Raw genomic sequence first — 25089 nt, forward strand, 5'->3', positions numbered from 1 at the left:
TAAAAGGCTGTTATTGGGTCATAACCCAGCTTTCCACAGAGCCTGAATGGTATAATAATGTGTAATAATGCTGAGCAGCCAGTGTGTCAGTGTTCACTGTAATGCTAGCATTTTATTCTTACACCATGCGGTCTCTGTGACACCGCTGCTGCTGTGTGTGACTCATGGACCAGGTTGTGGGGAAGACTAAGGGCCCACCATGTCTCTGGTTACTAAGGATGATGCTGTCCATAGCAACCAATCAGAGCACAGCTTTCATTGACTAATCTGTTTAGAGGGTATGGAAGCTGCATTCTGATTGGTTGCTATGGATGACAAGGCTGTCTCATAGCAGCCAATCAGCATGCAGGTTGTAGATACGGTTTCCTCAGGTACAAGATGACAATGTAAGGAGAGATCTGATTGGTTAGTTTGAAAATCTCCATTTTGTGTCTTTACTTTTTTCATTTGTTATTCAGGAAGACCTGAGGAAGGCAGAGTATCTAATCCTGTATCTCAGCCTGTCATCCATCATACTGACTGCTGAGCTGTGTATCTAATCCTATCCTGTGTGATACTGTCTGCTGAGCTGTGTATCTAATCCTATCCTGTGTGATACTGACTGCTGAGCTGTGTATCTAATCCTATCCTGTGTGATACTGTATACTGAGCTGTATCTAATCCTATCCTGTGTGATACTGACTGCTGAGCTGTGTATCTAATCCTATCCTGTGTGATACTGTATACTGAGCTGTGTATCTAATCCTATCCTGTGTGATACTGACTGCTGAGCTGTGTATCTAATCCTATCCTGTGTGATACTGTATACTGAGCTGTGTATCTAATCCTATCCTGTGTGATACTGTATACTGAGCTGTGTATCTAATCCTATCCTGTGTGATACTGTATACTGAGCTGTATCTAATCCTATCCTGTGTGATACTGACTGCTGAGCTGTGTATCTAATCCTATCCTGTGTGATACTGCTGAGCTGTGTATCTAATCCTATCCTGTGTGATACTGACTGCTGAGCTGTGTATCTAATCCTATCCTGTGTGATACTGTATACTGAGCTGTGTATCTAATCCTATCCTGTGTGATACTGTATACTGAGCTGTGTATCTAATCCTATCATGTGTGATACTGTATACTGAGCTGTGTATCTAATCCTATCCTGTGTGATACAGTATACTGAGCTGTGTATCTAATCCTATCCTGTGTGATACTGACTGCTGAGCTATGTATCTAATCCTATCCTGTGTGATACTGTATACTGAGCTGTGTATCTAATCCTATCCTGTGTGATACTGTATACTGAGCTGTGTATCTAATCCTATCCTGTGTGATACTGTATACTGACCGGTGTATCTAATCCTATCCTGTGTGATACTGAGCTGTGTATCTAATCCTATCCTGTGTGATAGTCTGCTGAGATGTGTATCTAATCCTATCCTGTGTGATACAGTCTGCTGAGCTGTGTATCTAATCCTATCCTGTGTGATACTGTCTGCTGAGCTGTGTATCTAATCCTATCCTGTGTGATACTGTATACTGAGCTGTGTATCTAATCCTATCCTGTGTGATACTGTATACTGAGCTGTGTATCTAATCCTATCCTGTGTGATACTGTATACTGAGCTGTGTATCTAATCCTATCCTGTGTGATACTGTCTGCTGAGCTGTGTATCTAATCCTATCCTGTGTGATACTGTCTGCTGAGCTGTATCTAATCCTATCCTGTGTGATACTGCTGAGCTCTGTATCTAATCCTATCCTGTGTGATACTGTCTGCTGAGCTGTGTATCTAATCCTATCATGTGTGATACTGACTGCTGAGCTGTGTATCTAATCCTATTCTGTGTGATACTGCTGAGCTGTGTATCTAATCCTATCCTGTGTGATACTGTATACTGAGCTGTGTATCTAATCCTATTCTGTGTGATACTGCTGAGCTGTGTATCTAATCCTGTCCTGTGTGATACAGTCTGCTGAGCTGTGTATCTAATCCTATCCTGTGTGATACTGTATACTGAGCTGTGTATCTAATCCTATGGTGTGTGGTACTGACTGCTGAGCTGTGTATCTAATCTTATCCATCAGCTGATTTGTGTATCTAAGCCTGGTCATGGTGCTACATTTTCATGTCTATGAACAGTTGCTGTGTCAAGGACATATTTGGGGTGCGGTGTTGGCTGCGGCGCCCCCTGGGTGTCACTGCTGAGCTGATTCTCTTGTTACTCGCCCACCACAAAATTAGACCGTCTATTTATATTCGGCGGCGGCTGGCTCGGATTGGCCGCTGTGACAGATAGCAGACCCCAGACCGGCAGTGCTGGTCATGGGGGGAGGGGGCGCCTTGCTGAATGCAGTAATCGTAGGGTTAATAATGATCTGAGCAATCACAGGCAGGCCAGGGCATTGTAGTGCAGAGAGGCTCCTGATGCCTCGTGCCTCGTCGCTGCCTCTAGTGGCGGTGGCATGACATTGATGGGGGCAGAGTACGTTCTGCGCCCGCGCCGCTTGTCCTGGTGAGACTTTCTTGCTCTTTGCACTTTTTGGCACTTGCACAACAAACAATGTGAAGGTAAATAAGTGATGAGTCATGTGATCAGAAAATCAGGAAGTGAAATCCGCGACAGATGTTTTGTTGTTTTGCAGACTTTGGTATCGCAACCTCATTACCAGCTGAGCGGCGGCGAAAACACAACAACCGCAGCAGGGCCGGGGCAAGATGGCAGCAGCAACAGGTAACAACTTAGTGATGAGAGCCGACACCTCTGCACCGTGGCTTTTACTGTCACATGACATCTCGCAGGGACCAGAACCGCACCAAATACCGTAAACCATTGATGTTTTTAACCCATTCAGGACAGCAGCCGATGGGGCAGACAAATTTTCACAACGACACGTGATAGATTTTTGGTGCAGGTTTTCACCTCGCAGGGCGCAGTCAGCACTGCAGTTTGTGCCGCTGAGCGTAACGAGTCCAGACACGGAACGTTTCCCCTACATGGTGATAATGGCGCAGCCTCAGACGCCGCTGCAAGGGCATTGTGTGCGTCCTTGTCCTGCTGCAGCGTACGTGCTGATTAAACCCGATAAGTAATCCGAGGACGCCGCTAATAAACAGATATCGAGCGAGCGGCTCGTAACTCCTCATCAGGGGGCTGGGATGACACACATTTCCCTGGCAGCAGAGGCTCGGCTGGGAATTAACCCCTTCCTTTACCCTGTACAGTCAGACCGATGCAATATTCTGGGGGTGGGGCATAACACAGGGATTTAAAGGGATTGTCTATGATCAGAAAAACATGGCTGTCGTCCTCCAGTAACACGCTTACCAATAGTTATGTCTGGGAGTTCTGTTCATCTGTTTGAAGTGTAACACCACACACAAGCTGTGGACTATTGTGGTGCTGCCATGTTTCCGTGCCCTGGATAACCCCTTTAAATCTCTATATAATGCTCCGCCTCCTTATACCACCCCCATCCTTGCCAGTGACTGCTGCTCACATTCATCCCTGACAGCTCACTGAAAGTTGTATGTGACTTAAAGCAATGTGTAATCCTGTTCAGTCCCCATGGTCACCATTGTGCAGACTTCCATCATTCCCACCATAACCCTGAGCTCCGCCAACATCCTCCCCCTCACATTGTGTAAAGGCCAGGACTCAGGAGGCTGACACCAGGGGGCAGTAGACTGCACAGTACATGGCCTGTGCTGGATAGATATAGCATGCCACTGCTGCTATTAGATTTACATGTCAGATATTCGCATTGATCCAGGCCTCAGGCCACTACACAACCTAGCAGTGCCACATAGCATGTGCAAGTACTAGGCAGGGGGTGATGGGGGCCTAAAAATAGACCCTTATCTCACTGGAGACAGGGATTGGGCTGAAAGGAGGTGTCCGGGCCTCGGATATTGATTGCTGCGGCCTCTCAACTATTTCCCAAGGACAGCGCCATAAACCGTATAGTGGCTGTGCTTGGTATTGCAGCTCAATTCTGCTCATCTGAATAAGACTGGTCATGTGATCAATGGACAGGGTGGCAGTGGTCTGAGAAGAAGAATGGAGCAATCCCTTTAAATATAAAGGGTCCTCTGACAGACACAGCGGTCTGAGGCTCGGGTGATGAGCACTGTTGTGCAGGGGGTTATGTGATGTCTGGTCAGCAATGCCCAGTGATGCAGAATGTGCTGCCATAGGGGGCGCTATGACAGTGCTCACACATTACAATACCAATAAAAACTGACAAAGTAAAATGTGACAAATCCAAAAGCAGACAAATTTATTGACTGACAAAGAACAGTGCGGTAAAACACATCCAAATATACGACAGGGGGCGCTAGATGGCGGCTATAGATATAAGTGACCCACTGCAAAAGAGAGCACAAGCAAAAGATTCCTCTTCATCTGGTGCGTCGCCCTCCTCTCAGCCCCTCCAGCCGCCCCCGAATGCTGATGAGGACCTGTGAAATGGCAAACAAAGCGGTGAGAAGAGCAGGCGCAACAGGCGGCGGGGAGGAGGCGGCAGTCTGCACCACCGCTACCTCCACCTGCTGCTGCAATCACGGCAAATGCTGGGTAACGCATTGAGTAAAGCGCCAATGTGCGCCGCCCAATAGGACATCACATGTCAGTCTGACAGCAGGTCAGTGCGGCAGGTTCACATACTTACTGCTGGTTTGTGGAGCCAAATGAGAAACCTGCAAAGCACAAAGACCCGGTTACTCTCAGCAGGTGACACATGGCACTGACAAAAGCTTTTGTGTGACGGATGACTTACCTCCGGGGGTCCCAGGCGCAGCTCCGCTGTTACCGGAACCAAACCCAAAGCCACTATTCTGACCGCCAAAGCCAGTGGGCTGCTGGGACAGGGCGCCAAAGGACGGGGTGTTCTGATTGGCTAGGCTGCCAAATGTTGTGCCGCTGCTGCTGCCGCCGCCGCCACCGCTTCCAAACCTGTAAATGGGGGGAGGGTCAGACAGGAGGATCGCTGGTGACCAGTCAGTAGTCAGCTGCTGAGTGCTGCACCTCACGCATTTCTAACCAGTCAATCTGGAGGACCCCTCACCCCTTGTGATCAGTGGGGCCAAGTTATAGATAAGGGGTGACTCGTCTCATCGTAAGTGAGCGGACAACCCCTTTAAGTCTTTTAGACCACTTTTTTTTTTTTTAACCAAGATTGATCTATTGGCCTCACTTTGGGACTTTGCCATGCCACTGAAGCACTTCTTCCAAATGGGGAGGGGGGGGGAGAAGACCTGACTGTGGGATGTAAGGGGTTAAATACCCAGGACCCCAACCACCATAGCTAGTGATGAGTTATAGAATAGTGCCGTGCTTGTGCACCATTACGGTGCCAAACTATGACTTAAAGGGGATGTCCAGGATCTGAAGAGAACCGATATGGATGTCATATCCACGGGATAAGCCATTGGTATCAGACTGTTTAGGGTCCAACGCTGATCAGCTGATGCGGCCTCCACATACTAGGTATACGGCTGGAAGCATCCCTGCTCTTATTTCAGTCCATGGCAGTTCCAAGCAGTATACGGAGCTCTGTATACTGTATACAGCTTCTGGTCTGTATACTGGAGTGATGGCACCAGGAACTCCAGCCCCACCCCCATACACTCCAGCCGTATACCTAGTATGTAGAGGACCCCGAACGATCTGATACTGATGATGTAACCTGTGGATAGGACAACAGTATCAGGTATCTTCAGATCGTGGACAACTCCTTTAAATCATAGTGCGACACAGTAATGGCGCACAGGTATGCCAATATTCTATAATTGATCCCCCTCCCCCGGCATTATCTTCAGAACATGGACAACCCCTTTAAGTTACTGTGAACGGTCCCTAATGTCACTAGCACTGTATGAGACATAGCATGTAGACAAGATGAGACTCACATGTCATTTTACATAGGACTGCAGCTATAAATGTCCATTGTGTTATATCTGTGCTGTTACATAGGACTGCAGGTAACACAGGCTTGTAACCCCCTCCCCAGTTAACACCGCACAGCTCTACAGTTTTATGGAAGGCAAAATAGTAAAATCCGTTCTTACCCGAATCCTCCAGTGTTGGCGGCTGCGGTACCTTCCCCGAACACTTTGCCACTAGTCGAGCCCAGAGGGCTAGTAAAGCTTTGGGCTGTGCCGAATGCTGGCGCCCCTCCAAAACCAGGGGATCCCCCAAAGGTTGGAGGGCTGCCGAACACCGGAGCAGCGCCGAACCCACCTGAGCAAAACAGGGGCAAGAAAAAAAAAAAAGGGAGAGACAAGGGAATATACATCACATGCAAGGTAGTGACAGTAACAATGCAGGCAAGACACAGTATACAAGGCCGGGCCTAGAGCACAACGTCACAGCCAAGCGCCATGGAGCGGGGGATGACACAACCATGACTGGCCCTGCACAACAGGGGGGCGGCAGCATCCATTATCTTATGTGGAGGGGATCAGTCTGCACCGGGCACGGGGGCAGCGTCTCTTACCGTCCAGAACCACCTCAACGTCACAATCAGCCATCAGTGCATGTGAACAGGCTTATGACTTATCACAGCTGATGGTTTGCTGCAGTTCTAGACAATCCTCTGGACTCCAGACTGACCCAGCGCAACTAAATATCAGGACAGGAAACAGACGTGTGCACTGGACAGAACTGTAACAAACCCTCAGCTGTGAAAAGGATTAGGTGAGAACAGGATTTTTAGCCTTTGACGAGAACTTAATGACAGCGAGATTTCCCATACTGTCCAATATGGCCCTGATGCTTTACACTGCAGTGGGCTCAGCGGGGCCGAGCAAAGGCAGAACGATTAGAAACTACAAGGGGTTTACTAAGGGGAGGGGCCCAAATGAGGACGAGGTCATTAAGTAAGGACTAGACCCCACCTCCCCCAAATAGGGTAAAGGATGCCGCCACATTCCCTACAATGCTCATAAACTATAATGTAGGGGAACAGATAACGGAGGAAGCCATGTACAGTGATACAATGAGGGAGCGCACATAGCCTGAGAGGTGCGACAAACCACTCCAAAAACTACAGCTAATCATGGATGCCACATTGGGGGCAATGGGGAGGAACAACACGGTCCATCTCCCGACTGTCCAGCAGAACCACACCATGGAAATTTAACGCAATGCCCATGATCTGTGGCACCACACAATGGCACGACACCGCCTCTGCGACTGTCACCACGCCTCAGTGTGCACTACATGACTGCTCTGCTAATGACACCCAGGCACTGACCGTCACTATGGAGCCGTCCCACGAAGTCTTACAGACCCTGAAGAAAATCTGCACAGAGCTGGAGCCATCATGAAGGACTTATACAGAACTAGAAGTCATCAGACCCTTATGGGGAAAAGCCCAAATTGTTCCCTTAGTCTGGGCACAAATCAGGACATGCTGATATATATAAATATATATACACACACTTGACTGTATTCCTGACTTGGTAGATGGGGATGCAGCTGCAGCACCTCTCCCTCCACTGTGAGCTACACAGCATGCTGTGAGAGGGGAGGAGGAGCAGCAAGGGGCTGAGACATTACTAGAAAGCACAGAGAGAAATGGGAAGAATTCAGGAACCAGCAGAGTCCCAAATTCTGCCAGATTTAGCCAAATCATAGTGTAAAATTCTGGGAAGCAGTGGTCAGCAACCGTGCAGAGATTCAGAATGACCAGCGGCCAAGTCATGTGCCTGGGTGCGGTGCGAGAGCCATGTGTGTTTGGCTACACCCTCAACCCAGATGCTGCATTACCTGTTTTGGTGGGACTGGTAAACCCGAATCCCTGGGAGGCCACGCTTCCTCCAGCACTGAAGGTCCCTGAAGCCTTCTGATCCCCGAATGTGGAGTTGCCGCCACCAAAGCCAAAGGACTTGGCACCGCTGTTACCAAACAGGCTGCTGGAGTCTGCGAGATCGAGGAAACAAGTCAGAACAACGACCTAAACCGCCCGCAATAGCGACTTCAGACCGTGAATAACCCAAGATCAGGCCGCTACTCACTGTTAGAGCCCGAGGCGCTGAACGCCGCACCAGAGGAGCCAAAAGGATTCTTGTTAGCCGCTTCTTGACTGGGTTTGCCTCCAAGACCACTGAAGAAGCCTCCGCCACCGCTAGCAGTGCTGCTGGCACCAAAGAGGCTGCCGCCGGAGGACGCCGAGGGCTGCTGGACACAAGAAAAAGGGATGGACTTTACAGAAGGATTGTTACTGAGTCCCCGGCCATGGCAAGGAGCAGACAGATCCTGATATAGGAGTAGAAGACTGCTGAACAAACACAGCGCCATCCTCTGTGTAGTGGTCAGGTCAGGTCTGACATCATGGGAACAGGGGCATTAAAGCTGCACCAAACATATACAGCGGCACCGATTTTTACCCCAGGACCATGTGCTGTACATTTATGGCACAAAGGCTGCAAAACAGATAAATGAAGAAGTAGCGACCCATCAGTACCTGTCCGAAGACCCCGGAGCTGGGGTTCTGTGACTGGCCAAATACAGACCCAGAAGAACTTGGGGGGAAACCTGATAGGGACAAAAAAAAAGGCTCAAATTAGCGTTTCCTCAGAGTGTATAGAGAAGAGAGTGATGCTCATGTAGTGACCTCTCACCTGCCGGCTGCCCAAAGCCGAACACTGAAGACGATGTCGTAGTTGTTGCAGAGGAACTTGCACTGCCGAAGGCCGGTGTACCCTGAACAAAGGTGGAGGGGCTCTGTCCAAACCCTGGAGTGCTGCCCTGCCCAAAGAGACCCCCTCCAGCCGTGGAGGTGCTGCTGCTGCCGGCCTGCTGTCCAAAGGAGAATGTGCTTGCACTACTTGTATTGGTAGAGCTCCCGAATAGCCCTCCACTGCTGCTACTAACTACAGCCGTAGAGGTCGGAGTCTGGCCAAAGATTGGCTGTGACCCAAAGCTCGAAGGCTTGAAGGAAAAGTTATTAGAAGATCCAGGAGCTGCTTTCCAGAAAGATCCCGTCTGAGAAAATGTGGGCTGTCCAAAGATGCTACTTCCTTCTGTCACCCCAAATCCTGTAGAGCCAAAAGCAGAGCCAGGGGCGCTAGGCCCCAATGTGCTGGATGAGCCGCCGCTCTGCTGACCAAACAGAAGAGGGCCTGAAGGCGCTGCCGGGGCCTGACCAAAGACTGGGGTTGCTGCTGTTGCTGTAGAAACTGCTGATGGCTGGACAAAGGCAGAACCTGGAGTGGTGGTGGACCCTGCGCCAGAGGAGATCTGTGTGCTGGGTGGGCCTGTCGTGGTCGTAGTGACTAACCCTGGCGTTTGAGAAGGTAAACCTGTGTTTGCAGGAGGCGCCAGAGGACTAAGCACTGCGGCTGTGGAAGGGGCGGCAGCATTCTGACCTAAGTTTATGGTAGCTGGAAAGGTTGATATTGGAGCAGTTAATGTCTTAGTATCCGCAGCAGGTGTCGGAGCTGCAGAGGCCACAGCCGAAGGTGCGGACACGGCGCTGACAAATGCAGGACTCGGTGCGGGTTCTTTACTCCCCTCTGTCGGCTGAGCCAAAAGTGCTTGTAATTGTGATGGAGCTGTGGAGTCAGGAACGGATTTTTCTGGTGCCGCTGACTGTCTAACATCTGCACCAAATAAGCTGGGGGCTGCAGAGGATACAGGGATTGGAGCTGTGGGGGTTTGGGTTGAGGTTATGGCAGGCAAGAAACCAAACGCAGGTGAGGCCTGAAGAGCTGAGGGTGCGGTGCTGGCTGGAGGGGCTGAGCTGGCAGGGGCTGCGAAAGAGAAGCTCGGCTTGGTGGTACCTGGGTTAAACATGCCAACCAATCCCGGGGCATTAAACAGCATGGATGAAGCATTGCCCGTGGTTGTAGTTGAAGCTGAATCACCAGGCTTTGTAGACGGGACCACAGAGCTGCCACCTTGTGCTTTAACTTGTAATGCCAATGTGGCGGCTTTGGATGCGTCCTCAACTTGACCAACTCGGAGTCCAGAGAAACTTCCTAAAGTCTCCCCTGCAGGGGACAGGACTGAGGGTGCAGACACGGAGCTGGGTACTTGAGCTGGTGCTGGCTTAGAACTAGTGGAGGAATCAGCAGGAGCAGAAGATGGCGGCATAACAGACAAGATGGAAGCCGACAGATCTGGGGGAGAGACAAGCTGCTGCTTCAGTCCTGCTCCGCTCATGAAGTTTGCAGGCTGGGTTGTGTCCTTGGCTGAAATGTCAAAGACAAGCAATGAATATCCCGGTGATGATAATTTCTAGGATGCACAATCCTTCAGACTGGAAGACTTACCTTGTAGGACAGGGGTTGGTGACGGGGCAGAGGGAGATTTAACAGCATTGCCAGGGTCAGCAGATGACGAGGAAGATGGCGGCATAAAAGACAGGAACGGGGCAGACGTTTCAGATCCAGCTGCAAACACGGCCTTGTTCCCAGGAGCGACCATGAAACCTGAAGGCTGATGAGGATCCTTCCCTGAAACCAGATATTCATTCATCAGTCAGATGGTGGTGTATTCACACTGTACAGTGACCTACAATTCATTACTCCCCCCCCCCCCCCCCCATCTGTGGTACAGGAGTGACCATATGCGTGACCCCAGCCTGTTCACATAGTTAGATGAAAGGATATGTCACAATGTCCACTAGGGGGGGCCGCGACTGCTGTAACTCCCAATCTGTCAGCTCAGCTTTGACTAAAGAGGGTCAAACCTGGGAAACCAGAACTAGCAGAATACCAACTAGGCCAGGCTATAATAACGCCAAAACCTGCAAACTACAGCTCACTGGTCTAGCACTGCGTCCCTTTTATGCTGCACAGTGGCGCCCCCTAGCTGTGCAAGGAACTGCAGTCAGCGCCATCCAGCTAATCACCCCTCCATCCTCAGGATTGGTGGAGGTCTCGGCGGTCCGGCTCCCACTGATCATAAAATGATGGCTTACCCTAACATTATGCCAACCCTTCACAAGATCGGCCTAACCCTTTCATTGCCAAGAACTCTTAATCCTCAATTAAGTCGGCACCTGCGGTACTACAGTAGTGGCTGCAAACAATTCATGGAAATGGACACAAAATGATTTGTAGCTGATAACTTGTTACAATGTATCTGTGCAGCCAATAGTCTCAGTGTAGGGTTGTGTTCACACAGGTAGGGATTTATTGCACAGTGTAACAAACCATCAGCTGTGCGAGCAGAGAGGAAGTCTCTGCAGAAAACATTCTCCATAAGCAAGCAGACACAAACACAAAGCTGCAGAGCGTTTCTATGTACAGGGAGGTTACCTGGGACGAGGCTTCCAAAAGTTGCAGAAGGGGCAGATGTGGCAGCGGGGGCAGGTCCAGAGGAGAAAACACTAAAAGGCAAGACGACCGGCAATTAATAATATTAATAATTCACGGGTGAGGTAAAGTACAACGCTCTGGGACCAGGAACAGGAGTGCCCCTATATGTGGACACACAGTAAGGCAGCAGCAGAGCGGTGTACACGCCACGGGCGGCTGATCATCTGCCAAACACGGATTGTTCCTGGACAGCAGCGACTACAATGATCAGGGATCAGCTCCAGCCACTCCCCAAAATGTAGTAATAAGAGGCTGAAAATACACAAACCTGGAAGAAGAAAACTGAAAGGCCTTGTTGCCCGGTGCGACGGCTGCCATACTGGATGGTGGGGGGGCCGCAGGTCCTGCAACATACAACAAGTGAGACGTTGTCCGAGCATCAGATTATCAAGGTGCTGCGATCTTATAAGGGTGTGTATACTATTGCAACTAGGTTATAGAAGCATATGATCTAAAGCAAACGGATTTACAGGCCTGGTGCAGAGCGATGTGTCTCTAGGATTACTCCACCACCTTCAGGCTCTAGGTTAGACGTGGGGTAGTAAAGGACTGCAGGATCAGACTACACAGAGATGGATGTAGTCTGTCACCATGGAGGCACAGCTCTGGTAATGGTCTGTGCACTAAAGAAACAAAGAGCCATCATAGAGAAGTTTACCTGTGCCCTTACTGGGTGCCATCACTGGTCCTGGCTGGGGGGTGCTGGATGGGGCAGGAGCAGCCTTCAATGTCCCAGGCAGAGGAACCTGGGAGGAAACAAGTGTCATAAAGGAAACCCAATGACAGCCATGACAGCATTCAGCCCTGTATGACCAGTCACTAGCCTGCACCAGGGGCATCAAATATTCCCATAGTAACACAATGGAGAAGTTGCCGGTTTGGTACCTGCTTGGCCTGGACTGCTGCCACCTTGCTCAGTGCTTGGTTATTAGCCTGGACAGATGTCTGCGGGGCGGTGGGCCTGAAGGGGTAAACAAGACAAGTCAGTGATACAGCTACGGCAGCGCCGGCCTGTCCACGTGCCACATAACCGGCCATCCAGTTGGATGACAACCATGTAAATGTTGGATCAGGAATTTCAAACAACTGCTGAATCTGCCCCCTATTTTTGGGCCAGGGATCACCCCACCACCACCTTTATAAGAATGAGGCCGGCTCTTTGCATCAGCTGTATGTGAAGTCACTTACGCCATAACTAACATTACGTTCGGTCCGGGCCCGTTTCCTTTCAGCTCTTTCACATTCACGACTTTGGGAACGGTTTGCAGGGTGGATTCAGTGAGTGCGGCTCCTGGATAAAGCCACAAGTATTGGTCAGGAACAAGGCCCGAGCTCGGGGTGTATACTCATGTCGCTGGTTCAGGTTACCTGTTACTAGGCTAGTTATCTGCTGCCTCCTCATAGCGGCGGCGGCTGCGGCTTGTGTGGCGGGGATAGTAGGAGCTCCATGTTTGACAGTCTTGGTAGCCAACATTGTGCTGTCCGCTCCTGGTGGGATTGCCCTCATTGTCGGCACAGATACGGCAGCTGCACAGGATTCAGAGGCTGAGCTTTCAGAATGTATTATTTATACGCCAGTGTATATAGTATATAATCACTAGATACTTACGAGTGCTGGTGATGGGGCCAGAGCCAGGGGGAACCTTTCCAAATTGGGGAGCTGGGGTCCCAAATCCTGGCTGTACGGATACAGTGCGGCTTATGGGTGCGTGGCGCGCAGGACGGACGGGGGAAGGGTCTGGCGGTGGAGTCTCCTGTCTGTTTTGTGCGACTGGTTCTTGCTGTGGTTCTAAGAACCTCCTCTGACTATCTGCGGCCTCCGATAGGGAAGATGAAGAGGAGACATCGTCCAGGTCCTCTATGTAACTGGGGTTCAGGAACGAGGAGCGGGAGAGGTTGGCTAAAATACAGACGGGAAAGAAGCAACGTCACATAAGGGGTTGTGAGGGGGCACAGGGGTACACTGCCCATCCCCAATCCTGACCGGAGGAGCACCCAGGACCACATTCTACAGATGGAAGGTCCTGTAGTCGCCCGTACCTGGAGCCAGCGACCGCACTGGAGGCATTTTCCGCTTTGTGAGGAAGTTTCTGAGCTGATTCTGCTTCACTGGCGACAACTTTGCTGCAGAACAGTGAAAACCAGTTAGTAAGGCGGAGGTGTCACAGGAGACGCCATGACAGTCTGACACACCACAACGTTCTGCCACTGCTTAGCACTTACGTGTCGGTTTTGGTGTCGGCTTGATCGTGGTATCTATGGTCGTCTTAGACAACGTGTCCTGTAGACTTTCCACCTCATCGTTGCTGTAAAGAAGCAGAACATGAGCACAGATCGGATATGGAGGGCAGTACCGGCAGGTATTCGTGTCCAGCGGCTTGTGGCTCCTTACCTGTGGTTGCTGGACTCTTCACTCGTCCACTGAGAGGTGCAATTGTAGAGACGCAGCCGGTACAGACTCTCCATCAGCTGGTTAAGACGCTGCCGCTGCTGGTTGATGATTTCTCGATTATTGGCCAGGGTGTTAAACAGCGTCTCACGGTCCGAGACTGTGTACCCCCTAGAGACAGCGTACAATCAGTAAAGACGTCACAAAGGTCATAAGTCACCGTCTGTGCCTTGTGGTAAACCCACACAGCGCCACCACTGTCCACAGGCTGTGTTTGGTATTGCAGCTCAGTTTCATTCACTTCAGTAAAGAGGAGATGCAATGCACACAAAGACAGGTGCGGAGTCAGTCCTGTATTCCTATTCCTGGACCCCTTCCCCCCCCCCCATCACTACTACTTACTTTTGCTTTTTCTTCGACTCCACAAAGCGGTCCCACTCTAGGTCCAGGACGTCGCTCACACCTTGCACTTCAGACTTCACGTACTGATGGAGTCTGCGGATGTCCTGCAGAAAAAAGAAGGGCGAGTGTCATGTGCGCCGGGGTCGTATGGTGACCGGGTGTCAGCCCCATCCTCCACAGATTTACCTGCATCTGCCCCTCGCTCCTGGGGTCCAGCGGCTTCTTATACAGCAGACGGCGGTATACGGGATCACTCAGCCGCTCCTTCTGCTCTTTCGAATTCTCAACGTTGGCCAATCCCTCCAGGACGGTGGTTTTTAAGCAGCCAATGTCTCCGTGAAGTGACTACAGCAAAAAAGAAATACTAGGGTCATGCTGTGGTCACAGCGCTCATAGGACTACACCACTAGGACTGCAGCATTCTCTCCAGAGCTGACTTTCGTTTCTCCACTGCTACCTTTGTGGTGTCCTGGATTTCCACAAGAAATTCATGGTGATTGTCAGAATCCGTCCTCAGCTGCCTCATCTCCTCCGCTGTTCCTACAGTGAAGCAAGCTTTAGCCGTCCGCATCTTCAGGTCATCCAACTCCTTCTGAAAGTGAGCAATCTGCCCCCAAACAGACAGAAGGTCAGAGGTAAAGAGGCACGTGACACATAAAAGCCTCAAATCATCCCCCTCATCTACGCACCTCCTCCTTTATTCCATTGTGAATGGGATCTTTACTGTCCGCAGCTTTATCAAATGATCCACTGACTGCAGCCTGAAAGAAATAAGGAAATATTCCTAACAAGTCTCTGTTATTATCTGTTATCAGCCATTTGTGTTTGGGGAAGGGGCACAGTACAGTCATGGACATGTTATTACCCCATTACCTGAGGTGGTGTTGGCTTTGCCGCCCCTGGTAAGACTCGGGCTGCCTTCTGGGTTCCTGCTGGGGTTGGGCCGATCTGTGATGACTGTGAGACTGTAAGGTAAGAGAACACATGAGCCCATCCTCCATATAACACTGTGGTCCAGCTAGCGAGGGTCCGGAATAATGTGGCAGGATTTACCATCTGAGAACGGTCTGCTGGGAGTCCCCATGGACTGGGATGGTGTGGGGATGACAATGCTGCCTGGCCCTGATGGAGCTGTGGTCTTTGCTTGAGGGGTGGAAGGAAATCCTGTCGTGCTTGGGCCAAAGCTTGGCTTCGGCTGAGGAGAGTCTACTGCACCAAATCTGAGCAACCAAGGAAAGATAAGTCCAGTGTAAAGTGGAGCAAAGAGCAAAAACTACACATCAAATAAATCAGTGGTCTAGAGCAAAAGAAAGGTTAATTCATGTATCCCTGGGGTAGTATAGGAAATAAAGCTCACATCCCTGGTGGTCTGGGGTAGTATAGGGGTTAATGCACGCATCCCTGCTGATCTAAAGTAGTGGTGGGGTTAAATGGATGTGACCCTGTTGGTCTAGGGCAGTAGTGGGGTCAATACTCATGTCCTTGGTGATCTAGAGGAGGGAGTCAATACCTCATGTCATATGGCTTACTCATGATCTCAATGTACTCAGCTCCCCCTTATCAGGGCAGATCGGGTGCTGAGGACTATACAGCTAGGATTTGAGAGCGCTCTGCCTATTTAATAAGGTACCAGTCGGTAGGGGGGGGTGTGTGTGTGTGTGTGTGTGTGTGTGTGTGTGTGTGTGTGTGTGTGTGTGTGTGTGTGTGTGAGAGACACTGTCTGATCCCTCCAACTCTGGAGAATTTGATTTACACAAACATTAGCAAAAAGATGTTTCTTTGCTAAAACTGGTATAAAAGATGGTGCAATGAATGTGGCACCTTACTGCGGGCACTTAGGGTTGGCGCTAACCACACATACACAAATAGTTGGTAGTGCCCAATAGACAACACTTCGGCTTGTGTGTAACAGCACGTACTTGTCTTTCAGGTTCACTCTGATAGATGGCGCCACTGGCTGGACACCTGAATCTGCAGCTTGGGTAGAACTACTGACAATTTCCGGCTTTGACGTTGCAGCTTCAAAAGCGCCTCCCCCCGTCTCCAAGCTAAAAGAAGACACCGGCGCCCCCGCAGGCTTGCCAAAGCTTGGAGTCCCGGCTGAAGTACCAAACAAGGAAGGAGAGGAGCTGGACGGTGCGGCTATAGGAAGGCTAGTGGCAGGGACGCTGAAAGCAGGAGAAGGCTGAGGTTTGCCTGCAAATGAAGAATTGTCTTGAGGATTGAAAGAAAAACTTGAAGCAGTTGCGCCGAAACCAAAGGAGGGAGCCTGAGGGTTAGTAGCAGCGCCGGTGGAGGACAGGCTGAAAGCAGGAGAGGGCTGAGGCTTCCCAGAGAGACTGGCTGCAGTGAAGCTGAACGAGGAGGCCGCCGCAGGCGGCTTCACAGAGGCATCAGCGAAAGCAGGGGCAGTAGTCTGAGGTTTAGCAGACACATTGGCAGCAGGCAGGCCAAAAACCGGAGCAGCAGAGGCTTGAGGTTTTGCAGCGATATTAGCAGTAGGCAGGCCAAAAACTGGAGGGGCAGTGGGCTGAGGCTTTGCAGAGGTATTAGTGGCAGGCAGGCCAAAAACAGCAGCTGTAGTGGGCTGAGGTTTAGGAGAGCCACTAGCGGCAGGCAGGCTGAAAGCAAGGGGTGCAGCAGACTGAGGTTTTGCAGAAGCAGTAGGCAGGCCAAAAACTGGAGCACCGGCAGGTTGGGGTTTTGCAGGGCCACTAGCGGCAGACAGGCCAAAAACAGGAGCTGCGGTAGACTGAGGTTTTGCAGAGGTCATAGCAGCAGGCATGCCGAAAACAGGAGCTTGAGGTTTTGTCGGAAGGCCGAGGGCCGGAGCCGTAGGTTTTCCCAGGAACCCGACAAGGGGTGTGTTAGTAACATTGCCAATAAATGCACCAGGTTGAGGAGGGCTAGCAACAGCTGCGGCAGGTCCAGGGGCGGTGAAACTGTGCGCTGCAAACACAACAAGGACACAATTGATTAGGTCACATGGCCGCCTGGTGTCGGGGTTAATCCAGCACCAGGAGAGGATGCAAAACATAAGACTATAAAATGCAGAGTTAATGGGATATTCACAAATCCTTGTGTACTGCTGGGAGAAGATATTTCCAGTGTATCCTTCAACGCTTTCCCTACACAGAAGCCCTGGTCAGCTAACCGTGCAGGGACTATAGCTATGCTCCAGCCCCCTGTACAGCAGGCGGACAGGGTGTCCTTGCATAGGAAAAGACTGTTAGGCCCCATGCACACAGGCAGACGGTAGGCTGCCACATTTCTTGGACTACTTTGTGTTCCACAGAATGAGACTCCTTGTATCACATGGTGACTGTCAGGTACTGTATATAGTATAGGATAGATCACCAGGCTGCAGGGAGTCCTGATCTCTGGGACCGGGTCAGGATATCATATTGATGGACATATTCACCTGTGTGCAGGGGGCTTCATTCTCAGGATTACCACACCAGTCATAAAGCAATGGCAGATCCTAGACGTGTCTTATAGTCAGGGGCGTCTTTACATACCAATACCCGCAGCTGTGATTGGTCGCTCTCCTTCCATAGGGACACGCTCCGGTTTCACAGTTACAGATTTTGCTCCGGGGGTTTCATTGACCATGTGAAAAGGACAAAGGACGCCATCTGTGGAGAGCAGGAGAAGGACCGGGGAGGGCGGAAGGATCTTCTCTTCACCTGCACATGGGAAACAGAGAGCAAAGTGAGTACTGCCCGCCCCTGTGCTCTACTGCTGGAGACCCCAATACTTACACTATGTAACCCCTAGTATGGGACCCTCCCTATAAGATCAGAACACCCCTCTCCTGAAATACTCTGTGCTGCTGGGGACCCTGCTCCTCCCACGATGTAACTCTCACCCTGTGACCCCCTCTATAAGATCAGCACACTCCTCTCCTGAAATCTAGGCTAGAAGGGTAGGGGACAGCGCCCCCTGGGGTTGAATCACTGAGATGGAATCAGTAACTATTTGCTAGGGCAACACGGTGGCTCAGTGGTTAGTACTGCAGCCTTGCAGCCCTGGATTCGTATCCTGCCAAGGACAACATCTGCAAGGAGTTTGTATGTTCTCCCCGTGTTTGTGTGCATTTCTTCCCATACTTCAAAGACATACTGATAGGGACTATTGTAGACTGTGAGCTCTATATGGGGCTCTATATGGCGCCCACAATCTACATTTTAAAAAAACCTATTTGCTTCCCCTGCCCATCTGCTCTTTGCTTTATCTAGGGTGGTCCTTCCTTACTGCGGGCACCCCCTCCCCTGTAGTGGTTTTTGATTGCAGCCATTGTAACCTTACGACCTTCCACTGAACGGCGCCCACACAGCACGTATGGTATCGTAGTGCCCAGATGGCTGCACAGGACAGGGTGGTACCTACTGATAAACACGTTGAGCTGGCTGGTGTAGGAGACCACAACCCCCATGGGCAGCGTGTCCTCGCTGTTATCAGTCACAGGCAGCTCTGCTCGGCTCGAGTCCTCCAGTAACCACAACTCCCACAGACTCTGCAAGGGGAACAGGTAGATGGGTAAAGTGCAGCACCTCCTCTATGACCCTAGAGGGCGCTCCATACTACTAATAGGGTGTGGATATTTTTTTACAATCGATTTTGCCCCATTGCTCCAAAATAAAAGACAAAGCAACTTTAGTGTCTACAGCTCCTATGCAAATCAGTAATGTGACCCTCAAGTCATGTGCTACTCCCCATACCCAGCAGGGGGCAGAGAAACTAACACCTGACAGCAGGAGCAGACTACAGGGATTAGTTTGTAGTCTGTAACCATGCAGACACAATACAGGAGATATACCCATACCCATACCTGATCCGGCGGCCTGGCGATCACACTGACTTCTATGGAAGCTGCCGAAGCCCCGAGAAGGATTTCCCTGAGAAGCAAAGAGATGCGTTAGTGATGGCTCCTTAGCCAGGACTCTGCCCGCACGGCAGGTGGCACCCCGGGCACAGCACCGCCCGCTCACCAGTCATCGATGTAATTCATGAAGAAGTGATGCTGCCGCTCGCTGGAGCTGCTGTAACAGGTCTCCGTGAAGTTCAGTAATCGCTCTCCGCGCTTGTCTTCCTTTTTCTGTGGTATAATGGAAAAGTTATTTACAAAACAAAACCACAAGGGGCGCTGCACACAGGTCCATGACACCCCCACCACATATTGCTGCATGGTGGCGGCCATGACACCCTTTAAGCGTCCTGCTGTCTGGAGATCTATGTATAATGTATGCAGACACATTGGTCAATGCACTCACCGGAAGCAGAACCATGACCAGCTGGGGCGAAGTCTCCAAAGATCCGTCAGCAGCGGCGTAAACCACAGCGAAGACGTAAGTGCTGATCCACAGGATGTCCAGCACTGAAACCACACGAAACAATGAAAATCAACCCAGGCACTCAGTACAATTGTAACAGACCCTCAGCTGTGAGACGCATTGGGTCTATCAGAGTGGTAATTGTGCACTATAAAAGAGAGGTTACTGAGACAATGCCCCAACTACCCCATGACACACAGGTATTACCTTTCACAGGGTCCGACTCATAAAACGAGGGGCAGGGGATCACCTTCCTCTCCTCCAGGGTCTGGACAAAGCAAACACAACTCAGTCACACATGTAGTGCCCAGTATAGTCAGCAGAATAGTGAGCGCAGCTCTGGAGTATAATACAGGATAAGTAATGTATTGTATGTACACAGTGACTGTACCAGCAGAATAGTGAGCGCAGCTCTGGAGTATAATACAGGATAAGTAATGTAATGTATGTACACAGTGACTGCACCAGCAGAATAGTGAGCGCAGCTCTGCAGCATAATACAGGATAAGTAATGTAATGTATGTACACAGTGACTGCACCAGCAGAATAGTGAGCGCAGCTCTGGAGTATAATACAGGATAAGTAATGTATGTACACAGTGACTGCACCAGCACAATAGTGAGCGCAGCTCTGGAATATAATGCAGAATAAGTAATGTAATGTATGTACACAGTGACTGTACCAGCAGAATAGTGAGCGCAGCTCTGGAGTATAATACAGGATAAGTAATGTAATGTATGTACACAGTGACTGCACCAGCAGAATAGTGAGCGCAGCTCTGGAGTATAATACAGGATAAGTAATGTAATGTATGTACACAGTGACTGCACCAGCAGAATAGTGAGCGCAGCTCTGGAGTATAATACAGGATAAGTAATGTAATGTATGTACACAGTGACTGCACCAGCAGAATAGTGAGCGCAGCTCTGGAGTATAATACAGGATAAGTAATGTAATGTATGTGCACAGTGACTGTACCAGCAGAATAGTGAGCGCAGCTCTGGAGTGTAGTGCAGGACATTATAAAGGGCTCACCGGGACGTATTGCACCACTGTACCATTCTGTTTGCCCACAGCCAGTTGTTTCCCTTTTGGGCTCCAGCAAACTGTAAGGAGAGAGATTAGAATTAGATCTAGAACTTTCCATGACTCCACTTTCTGGATGCGACCTCATTGTCACTCACCACATGTCACACCCAGTGTGGCCGGCAGGTTGGCGTACAATCGCACGTGGTTTGTGACCTCGTAGACGGAGATGCTTCCATCACTCAGACACACGGCCACCAGGTTGAACATGACAGGATTCCATTTCAGGTCTGTGATGAAGCTGCCGGCGTCCCTGGAGAGCGGCTGGGAGGTGAAGGCTTCTTTCGGCTGCTTGGACTGCAATAGAGAAGATGACTACATCACCAGACAGATCAGTAGACCAGTGATCTGCAATCTATGGCTGTCTGGGCATGATGGGAGTTGTAGTTTTACAAGAGCTTGAGAGTTGCAGTTTGCCTTAGAACAAGTTATCGGCGTCTTATCGGGGGGAGGGGGGTGTATAAGCCTACCTCACCCACAAGTGTGCGCACGTCATAGAAGAAGACATGGGCGCCTCGGTCACTGGATGATGTGCAGACGGACAGGGTGAGGTCATCAGAGCTCAGGGCCACGTGGTGTACAGGATGCATCGTGGGGACTACAATCCCAGGAGGAGCCGCCACTGTGCAACAAGAAAAACTTTATTAGACTCATAAGACAACATGGATCCCTCTGCCCCGGTTATGAGGACCCTGTACCAGCGCCGCACCTCTCATGAGGCGACCTGAAGCGACCGCTTCAGGCGGCGCTATGCCAGGGCCCCAGGGAGGGCGGCGTTTTTCCTCCTAAGTCAGTCCAGGACAAGCTATCCTGGACTGGCTTAGCACCGAGCGGTGGATTGGGGCCTCCCCTCACGCTCAGGCAGAGATCAGGTCCTCTCTGTGCCTGCGAACGCCGCTAAGCCCTGCCCCCTTCACTTCACCCCACTCCTTCTCTCCGCTCCACCCCCTCCTCCTGGGGGGGGGGGGGGGGGGAGGGCCGCTTTCTGTCGTCCGCCTCGGCGAAAAGGGCAGGTTCACCCCTGCCTGTAGCATACACCTCAACATTACAAGACCGCAAAGATCTCAGGATGGATAGGCAAAATATTCAGCAGATATGGATTGATTCAGTATGGAGTATGAGCGCCCCCTGCAGGGATCCCTGCACTTACACGCCTTGGCATGCTATCAATAAGGATCCAGAGCTCTTATTTAGGGGATAGTGGTAAACTAAAAATACTTCGGGGTGTATTCCAGGATTTAGGATGATAGAGGGGGTCTGGCGCCCCCACCAATCAGACTGCTAGTAGTAACACAGTGTAGTGGAACTACACAGCGCCTTACAACGAGTAGTGGCCATGCCAGGGTACTGCACCTGCTGACTTTTGACAAGCACAGCTTTATACACTGGGCTATTCCCAATGACCACAGCAGTGAGTGTCAGACCCGCGGCGATCGGATAGCGACATCTATCATAAAGAGGCCGCCAGTCCCAAAAACTCCTTTAGTGGTTGCCCTGAGAGTATTAGATCACTTGCCAGGGATGAGATTAATGGATCATGTGATCTGAGTCAGAGTTCAGCTCCCCCCTCCCCCAGGTGCTCGGCCCACTCCTCCCCTGATCTGCCAGGTAATTAGTTACAATGATGTACTGTCCCTTTAAGAAGCTGGTCCTCCACTTACCGATGTCATTGGGGTCCTCCCCTGGTTTAATTGGGATAAGAACATCGTCAGTCCGATAAATGTTTATACCGGTCGACCCACCAGCAAACACAAAGCCAAATTTGTTGGATACGGCCAGAAGGTTAGAGCGCTCCTTGGGAAGATCGGGTGGAGAAGGGAAGATTCGAGTCTTCTTCAGCTGACGGAACTGGAAATCCTGTAAGATCAACAACGGAGAAAACTGAATACCTGGTGACTGCGCTGATACACTGTAACGGAATGATCAGGATAGGAGAAAGATGTGCGCACACAATGCGGGATGACCTGTCCAGGCCTAAGACGTCTCACAGCTGTGCTGATGGTTTGTTACAATGTGTCAGGGCTGGTAACGCTGTAGTCACATGGATAGGATAAACACCGCTACTGCACATAAATTATAACATTAATTAAATTGTAACAAACCCTCAGCTGTGAGAAATGGAAGGTCAGGAAGGATAAACTGAAGGTTTCTATTCAATGAAGAGGCAGAAACAACCAGAGAGGCCTTCAGGTCTAATGTCACAAATCTAAAGCAAATGGAGGTGGGGCTGTCAGGACGTGACCGAGAGGAGGCTGTCCGGGGGTGTCTAAGGGGGGGCCATCCTTAGGGGACAGTCAAGGACTCTTGTAGGTGGTGGTGTGTCTGGAGGTGATAACTTTGGGCTCTGGTAGATGGTGGGGGGATGTCCAGAGGGTCGGGAGTGCCTGTAGGTGGGGCTGACACTTGGAGGCTCCTGTAGGGGGGGGCGACACTTGGAGGCTCTTGTAGGGGGGCTGTCTGGGGGGGGGGGCTGTCTGGGGGGGGGGGGGTGACACTTGGGGGCCCCTGTAGTTGGGGCTGTCCTGGGGGTGACACTTGGGGGCCCCTGTAGTTGGGGCTGTCCTGGGGGTGACACTTGGGGGCTCCTGTAGTTGGGGCTGTCCTGGGGGTGACACTTGGGGGCTCCTGCAGGGGGGCAGTCCTGGGGGGGTGACACTTGGGGGCCCCTGTAGTTGGGGCTGTCCTGGGAGTGACACTTGGGGGCCCCTGTAGTTGGGGCTGTCTGTAGGGAGGTGACACTTGGGGGCCCCTGTAGTTGGGGCTGTCCTGGGAGTGACACTTGGGGGCCCCTGTAGGGGGGCTGTCTGGGGGGTGACACTTGGGGGCTCCTGTCGTTGGGGCTGTCCTGGGGGGGGTGACACTTGGGGGCCCCTGTGGTTGGGGCAGTCCTGGGGGTGACACTTGGGGGCCGCTGTAGGGGGCTGTCTGGGGGAGGGGGATGACATTTGGAGGCTCCTGTAGTTGGGGCTGTCCTGGGGGGGGGGGGGTGACACTTGGGGGCCCCTGTAGTTGGGGCAGTCCTGGGGGTGACACTTGGAGGCTGCTGTAGGCGGGGCACCACTTGGGGGCTGGTCAGACATCACTGTGACCCCCCCACAGGGGTCAGTACATCACGTTGGTATGTGTGGGCTCCCCGGCTGTCTGGCACATCCTCATGGCGGTGAATTCCCGGCTATTATATGGCGATCAGACCAGTGGAGGCCTCAGGCAGGTCACGTGACTGCACTTAGGAGCCGAGAAACTTTATAGGAGGAGCCCACCTAACGTGATTACAGCCCCGCAGAACACGTGACCCGCACACACTCACTCCGCGGCCCCGGTTACCTTGGTTTCCCTCTCCTGAGGCACGTCCGTGTCATCCTCCATGATGAAGCCGCATCCACTGCCGGTAATTCCCGCCTCACACACACAGTATCGCAAGTCCTACAGCGCCATTACACAGGGGCGGGGCCAGCGCTACGTCATCACCTGTGCGACCATTGTGGGCTGCGGGCGGACAGAGCTGCGAAGAGGCGGCAGAGTAGAGCGGTACCGGCCGACAGGAGGAGTAACGGCGGCTTGTTGGTGTAGAGGGAGCGGGGAGAAGTTTGGCTGCTACATAGAGAATATCACTGGTCATAGAGCCGAGTATGGGGCAGGCACTAAATATACTGGTTATACCTGATACAGACAGCAGGTGGCGGCAGTCACTATGTATACCGGTTATACCTGATACAGACAGCAGGTGGCGGCAGTCACTATGTATACCGGTTATACCTGATACAGACAGCAGGTGGCGGCAGTCACTATGTATACCGGTTATATCTAATGCGGCCACTAGGCGGTGGTATTGTCCCAGAGATCCCACCTGACCCGGTCTGTAGACAGAAGCCCCTATAGTGAGGAGGGGGAGACGACGCCTTGTATTTCCCTCTGATTCTCCTCCGTGCGGGTGTCATGGCCGCCTAATGGTCAGATCTTCTCCCCTTACACCAGAAATCACTTTATTGGAACAACCTCCAAGAGAAGATTTTTTTTTTTTTTTTTCCCTGTTCCAAATTATTCAGCACAACAGAACTGACCATTGTATAGCCTGCAGCACCGTCACATTCACTGAGGCCCGGGCGCCTGATGACATCAGAACCTTTGGTGACGTCACCTTCGCAGTTCTTGCATTCATTGAACATTTTGGATAGTTTCTGCTTGAATGCCTTTGCAGGATGTCAGAATCTCCTCCAGAGCTGCAGTTCTCATATGACCGGCCCCTCCCTCACATAGGATACTCTATAACGGGTCAGTAACCTCCGGCTGCTGTGAAACTACAACTCCCAGCATGCTTCATTTACTTCCATGGGAACAGCAGAGCCAATATGCATGCTGGGAGTTGTAGTTTGACAACAGCTGAAGGTTGCTGAGCCCTGCTCTATAGGGCTGAGATTAGGTGTGGCGCCATCCTTCCCTGGAGATTGTCAGACCTTGTCCTGCATGAAGTTGTGCGGCCCGCGGCCTCCTCTTCTGCTTCTGAGACCTGGTTAGTAAGTTTTGCACTGGCAGCTCCACATCCCTGTTTGCAGCTCTGT

General features: G+C 51.2%; 1 protein-coding gene across 3 annotated transcripts; it reads right to left on the reverse strand.

Annotated features, from left to right (window-relative positions):
• Nucleotides 1–4255: 4255 nt before the first annotated feature.
• NUP214 (nucleoporin 214) lies at nt 4256–24005 on the reverse strand. 3 transcript variants are annotated; one of them, XM_075260686.1, is made up of 37 exons: nt 23855–24005; nt 22192–22387; nt 21001–21152; nt 20629–20827; nt 20480–20550; nt 19652–19712; nt 19385–19488; nt 19103–19209; nt 18943–19009; nt 18501–18627; nt 17630–17797; nt 16031–16307; nt 15165–15331; nt 14985–15076; nt 14801–14872; nt 14569–14718; nt 14298–14456; nt 14112–14215; nt 13713–13880; nt 13544–13626; nt 13361–13444; nt 12930–13220; nt 12689–12847; nt 12509–12611; nt 12206–12281; nt 11979–12066; nt 11589–11664; nt 11261–11331; nt 10271–10453; nt 8618–10189; nt 8461–8531; nt 8012–8174; nt 7764–7916; nt 6062–6233; nt 4771–4946; nt 4663–4690; nt 4256–4453 (listed from the first exon to the last, which is right to left on the reverse strand). In XM_075260686.1, the coding sequence occupies exons 1-37, from the start codon at nt 23894–23896 to the stop codon at nt 4417–4419; spliced, it is 6069 nt and encodes a 2022-aa protein (XP_075116787.1). In that variant the 5' UTR covers nt 23897–24005; the 3' UTR covers nt 4256–4416. The 3 variants fall into 3 exon arrangements, with proteins under 3 accessions (XP_075116787.1, XP_075116786.1, XP_075116785.1); XM_075260685.1 differs by having other exon boundaries at nt 8012–8171; nt 16031–17060; XM_075260684.1 differs by having other exon boundaries at nt 16031–17060.
• Nucleotides 24006–25089: the final 1084 nt, after the last annotated feature.

Source organism: Leptodactylus fuscus, chromosome 11 (assembly GCF_031893055.1).
Source record: "Leptodactylus fuscus isolate aLepFus1 chromosome 11, aLepFus1.hap2, whole genome shotgun sequence".
NCBI lineage: Eukaryota > Metazoa > Chordata > Amphibia > Anura > Leptodactylidae > Leptodactylus > Leptodactylus fuscus.